General features: G+C 41.5%; 1 protein-coding gene across 1 annotated transcript; it reads right to left on the minus strand.

The window, feature by feature from the left end:
- Positions 1 to 651: 651 nt before the first annotated feature.
- LOC149199504 (disease resistance protein Roq1-like) lies at positions 652 to 4,903 on the minus strand. Its single transcript, XM_089402469.1, has 4 exons — positions 4,099 to 4,903; positions 2,880 to 3,969; positions 2,396 to 2,743; positions 652 to 2,286 (listed from the first exon to the last, which is right to left on the minus strand). The coding sequence occupies exons 1-4, from the start codon at positions 4,638 to 4,640 to the stop codon at positions 772 to 774; spliced, it is 3,495 nt and encodes a 1,164-aa protein (XP_089258595.1). The 5' UTR covers positions 4,641 to 4,903; the 3' UTR covers positions 652 to 771.
- Between the last annotated feature and the right edge of the window lie 956 nt (positions 4,904 to 5,859).

Here is a 5,859-nt window from a genome sequence, read left to right on the forward strand (position 1 = left end):
TTTGTTGCAAATAGCCAAAATATATGTTTATGCTAATTAAGATATATGTTTCATTTTTTATTTGTAATTTTTGGGAAATACAATATAAAAAACTTTTAATTAAAAAAAAATAGTGTATATTTATATTTATTTATTAAAAACTATTTCTTAATATGTAACTTTTATAAATATTTATTAATTTCTTTTAAGAATATAGTATAAAAAGAAATTATTTTAAAGTGAAAAAAATAAACTATAATATTTGTTAAAACTAAATAAATATTAATATTAATAGTTACATATAATTATTTATTATATATTAATTTCATTATTATTGGTTAAAATTAAATAAATATTAATATTTATAATTATATATAATTATTAGTTATATACTAATTTCATATTTATTTTTTATATATTGGAAAACAAGTTTTAAATAAAAACCTCTAAAGAAATTAATTTAATTTAAAAGTATTATTTTAATTAATTTTATTAAAAAAATATTTTAATCAGGAAAAATATTATTAATGTTATAATTTTAATATTTAAAATTAAAAAGCATATAAATAATTGTTATATTTAATAAAAATATAATCATTTTAATAAAAACACTCAACTAAAATGGTTTTTAAATATAAAATTTTTAAAAACATACAAAAAACTTCACTGCATTAACCTGCGGAAGGAATCTGGCAGCCTCTCCAATATCATGCACCCCGGCACGTCCAAGCTGTGGAGGTTCGTCAAGCTGCCGAAAGAATCTGGCAACCTCTCCAACCTCTCCAATTTGTATCACTCACTCACGTTCAAGCTGGAGGTTCGGAAGGAATCTGGCAGCGTCTCCAACTTCTTGCACCCACGCAGGTCCAAGCTGTACCCACGCAGGTCCAAGCTGTGGAGGTTCGTCAAGCTGCCGAAGGAATCTGGCAGCCTCTCCAACCTCTCGCACCGACTTAGTTCCAAGCTGTGGAGGTTCGTCAAGCTGCCGAAGGAATCTGGCAGCCTCTCCAATTGAATGCAGTCAGACAGGTCCAAGCTGTGGAGGTTCGTCAAGCTGCCGAAGGAATCTGGCAGCCTCTCCAACCCCTTGCACCAAGGCAGTTCCAAGCTGTGGAGGTTTGTCAAGCTGCCGAAGGAATCTGGCAGCCTCTCCAACCTCTCGCACCAACTTAGTTCCAAGCTGTGGAGGTTCGTCAAGCTGCCGAAGGAATCTGGCAGCCTCTCCAACGTCCAGGAGTGAGACAGGTCCAATCTGTGGAGGTTCGTCAAGCTGCCGAAGGAATCTGGCAGCCTCTCCAACTTCCAGGAGTAAGTCAGGGCCATGCGGTGGAGGTTCGTCAAGCTGCCGAAGGAATCTGGCAGCCTCTCCAAGCTCGGGCAGTAAATCAGGAACAAGCTGTGGAGGTTCGTCAAGCTGCCGAAGGAATCTGGCAGCCTCTCCAACTCCGAGCAGGAACTCAGGCCCAAGCTGTGGAGGTTCGTCAAGCTGCCGAAGGAATCTGGCAGCCTCTCCAACTTGTTGCACCCACTCAGGTCCAAGCTGTGGAGGTTCGTCAAGCTGCCGAAGGAATCTGGCAGCCTCTCCAACTCCGAGCAGGAACTCAGGCCCAACCTGTGGAGGTTCGTCAAGCTGCCGAAGGAATCTGGCAGCCTCTCCAACTTGTTGCACCCACTCAGGTCCAAGCTGGGGAGGTTCGTCAAGCTGCCGAAGGAATCTGGCAGCCTCTCCAACTCCGAGCAGGAACTCAGGCCCAAGCTGTGGAGGTTCGTCAAGCTGCCGAAGGAATCTGGCAGCCTCTCCAACTTGTTGCACCCACTCAGGTCCAAGCTGTGGAGGTTCGTCAAGCTGCCGAAGGAATCTGGCAGCCTCTCCAACTTGTTGCACCCATGCAGGTCCAAGCTGTGGAGGTTCGTCAAGCTGCCGAACGAATCTGGCAGCCTCTCCAACTTCGTCGTGCTGTATCTGTATCTCCGTTCGCCCTGGAAGTAACTCAGGGCCAAGCTGTGGAGGTTCGTCAAGCTGCCGAAGGAATCTGGCAGCCTCTCCAACTTGTCGCACTGACGCAGGTCCAAGCTGTGGAGGTTCCTCAAGCTGCCGAAGGAATCTGGCAGCCTCTCCAACTTGTCGCACTGACTCAGGTCCAAGCTGTGGAGGTTCCTCAATTTACCAAAAGAGTTTGGTAATTTAGCAAGAGAGGAGGAATGAATGATGATCCTTTCCAGGTGCTCCAGCTGCCCTATGGACTTGGGAATGCTGGAGAGGCAGCTCGCATTAATTATCTCTAATTCCTGCAACTGCAAAGGTGCCTGCAAGATCAAGCTTTTAGAATGTAAGAAAGATATATATGAATAGACCCTGTTATACAATATCAGTAGCGACTGACCAAACACTTTAACTCAAACAGTTTAGATTTACCTGCCATTTGCCTTGCCATAATGTTTCCAATACACCCTTCTCCACTCTCAAAACCCTTAAATTCTTAGTTGTGATCCACGAAGGTATGCACTTGTAGGGACAATCACGCCAGGACAGCCATATGAGATTTGGCGAGCGCACCCGCAAAATACGATCCAAAAGGTGCCCTTGAGTCTCAACAAGTTGGAAATTCATGACATCAAAACCATGAAAACGATAACGTTTATTGGACAGTGTATTGCGAAGCTTCAATATCACGCGGTTCCCCAACATTTGTGACCTCCTCTCCAATCGTTCGATGCTATGCCTTTGAGCAAGCATTCTGATTCCGCGTGCTTCCATTATAACCTGTTCATGCGGATGCTTGCTATGGTTAAATTTAATTATTTTGAAAATGTAAACCGATGGAGAAGTTGAGAACTGTATACAGATTTCTATGGAAAAAATATAACTATGTTAAAAGTTTGAATGGTTGAGGACTTACAGATGATTGCTGGTGCAGCCAATCATTAATGTTCCCGGTGGGACGGCAAAGACGGCGCGGGAATTCAGTCTCTGCAATCTCTCTTCCCAAATCACGGAGGTGATCATGCATATGTATAACATCTTTATCGTCTACTTTTGCAAGGCATTTGAGCTGTAAATTTTTAAACCCCAACGAGCCTTCCCACCTTGACCCGTTCCATACTGTTATGGCACTATTTTTGTTTTTTCCTATGAAAAAACAGGCTATATCTAAAAATATCTGTTGTTCCTCGTTGCCAAGTGCATAATAACTAATTTTTAATTTATTTTTTATCTCATTGGGAAGTTCTAATCGGCGAAGTGTGGCCTCCCAATAAGATTTGTCGCTATTTCCAGAGAGAAGTGCCCCAAACACTACTAACGATAGGGGCAATCCATCACATGCCTTTAGAACCTTATTTACCAGATCCCCAAATCCCGGGTGTGGATAGGTCTGACAGAAGGCATATAAGCAAAAAAGCTCTTGCGAATGTTGTTTAGGAAGGCCTGTTAACCTATACATGGATGACTCCTTCACCCCTGACCTCACTAGGACACCTTCATCCCGTGATGTAATCAAAATTAAGCTATCCTGATGTAAGGCACTTCTACCTGGTAAAAGCTTATCTACATGATCCCAATGATCTATATCATCTAAAATTAAAAAGATTTTAGAAGACCGGAGAAACTGTCTAAGTACCTCTGTACCTTGATGAATGTCGTCTATTTGCCGATCAACACCAAACAGACCCTTCAGAAGTTTACTCTGCAACGAATGTAATGAGATTCTTGCATTTTCTCTTACATCTGATAAAAAGTAGGATTCATTGTACTGTGATTTCTTTCTATTGAAAAACTCTATGGCCAAAGTTGTCTTGCCGACTCCGCCTAAGCCGACTATGCCCACGACCTGAACTTCTCCTGTGTGTTGCTGTGCTAATACTGTAGTTTCAAAATTTTCAATTTTGTCATCTAAACCGGTGGGATTCTTGGCCACATACAACTGAGTCTTTTCGGCCATTAATTCCACCACACGTTTGACGACCTCATCTAGCAACAGACCTTCGTCGCTGGTCATTCAAATGAAAATAAATAGATAAGCAATTGAAACCATAGCCAAAACATCATACACATGTTATAACGAATTCATTTACACGTTATATATATTGTATCCATAGAGAAGGAGTTGAATGTCTCACCCGTTAAACTTGCCTTTCAAATCAAAGCCACTTGTGTCTGCAACAGTAGAAAGAGCATTTCTCCATTTTTTAAGAGTGGCAGAGTCATATCGTGGCTTCTTTTCATGAGTTTGAGGGTCGACCGTTTTCTTCATCTGGAGTTGGTTGAGGGCCTCAGCATACACTCCTCTTTCCTTCTGATCTGTCCACCTGAGATCAGCAGGGTCGACATGGTAGAATATAGGAATAACAGGAGCCTTGGACTCCAACATGAGAGAGAGTTCATGCAGGCACCATGGTGAATCTGCATAAGTGGGAGAGAAGATGGCCACATGGACCAAGGCACTTCGAATATTGTCGGCTATTTGGGAAGGAAAATTGGATCCCACTTCCAATTCTTCTTGGTCTAAAAAGGGCCTGCATCCATGTATAAGAAGACGTCGGTAGAGATAACTAGCGAAGGTCTTCTTGGTGTCGGGGCCACGGTGGTTGATAAACACACCGTGGCTGCTGCTGTTGATGGGATCAGCAGCAGAGGAAGAGGAGGCGCCAGAAGCGTCCATGGTAGTTGCAGGAATCAATTTGAATTTCAGAGTGGTTTTTGGGAACCGAGGATGGAGGCGTTGGGTATGTGAATGCCAAATGGTTATAGAAATAGAAATAGAAAGTGGGAAACTCTGAAAGCCGAAGCCACTGAGACGCCAAATGCGAGGGTGGAAATAAATTCAAGAGCCTACCAGAAAATGTGGAGAGGATCGTAAGGGGAGAAAATTTGGGAGGGAGGAGATGTATAGATCTTCGTTCTGCCAGATGCTTGCACCACCACCGCATGTAGCAGGGAAAAAAATAAAATATTTTAACTTTAACACAGCAGTGGTAGGCGCACACATGAACCGCGTGGAATTTCATGTCTTGTGCGTGGGATCCACACGGTTGATCGTTTACAGAGAATCTTTATCTCTTGCGCGTGGGGTCCACACGGTTAATGGTTTACGACGAATTTTTCTCTCTTTGCGTGTGGGGTTCACGACTCACACTGGTTCAACTTCCATGTTTTTTTCCGGAACTTTCACTATAATCTCATTGGGTGGGGTTTAATTTTCATGTGTTTTTCCAAGAATTAATTTTGGCCATACTTTTCTTGAATAATTTTTTACTTTCCTCTCTTTGCCTGTGGGTCCACAATGGTTTAACTTTCGTGTTTGTCTGGAAGAGGGAATTTTCACATCACTTTATTGCATGTAATGAAACTTTAAGAGGGAATTTTCACATCACTTTATTGCATGTAAAGGAAAGATGCTCACCTCCACTTTTGAAATTTCTAGAGGTGTATGGCATGATCGAGATGTATGCATCCTGCCACTGTATGAAGAAAAGTTGCACCTCATAAAATGGCCAATGTAAAGTAGACAAGGCATTGATGTTCCACTAACCCAGGTCAGTTTCTCCCCATTTATCTTCTTTTTTATATGTTCAAACCTGCAAAACGATCACCTACCGACACGTGTAACGGACCAGTATTAAGTGATATTGTCGTTGCCATTTAAGAACTTTGTAGGATGGAAATTCCAGTAAGATTTTAATAAAATCATACATGAATTTTTGTATATCCAGGGAACAGTTATTAAATTTAAGGGTTTTGGGTACTTTAATTTGTATATTTAGGTTATAGTTATTAAATTTTAATATCTTGGGTGTCTCAAAGGTTTTTGATGGTGTTGAATCAATTTTCATCATCAAAAACATCATTCAAATGTTGCTACAATTAGATTTGTTGAAAAG

The sequence above is a fragment of the Pinus tabuliformis genome, chromosome 2_1, assembly GCF_031772625.1.
Source record: "Pinus tabuliformis cultivar Carrire ecotype Pingquan chromosome 2_1, CPIR1, whole genome shotgun sequence".
In the NCBI taxonomy this organism is placed as follows: Eukaryota; Viridiplantae; Streptophyta; class Pinopsida; order Pinales; family Pinaceae; genus Pinus; species Pinus tabuliformis.

Bases quoted from the DNA above. Each gene is read 5' to 3' on its own strand.
- LOC149199504 (XM_089402469.1), bottom strand. From the start codon at position 4,640: ATGGACGCTTCTGGCGCCTCCTCTTCCTCTGCTGCTGATCCCATCAAC. The intron at 2,744-2,879 runs GTAAGTCCTCAA...CCGCATGAACAG, and splicing joins GGCTGCACCAGCAATCATCT to GTTATAATGGAAGCACGCGG. The intron at 2,287-2,395 runs GTAAATCTAAAC...TTGATCTTGCAG, and splicing joins TATGGCAAGGCAAATGGCAG to GCACCTTTGCAGTTGCAGGA.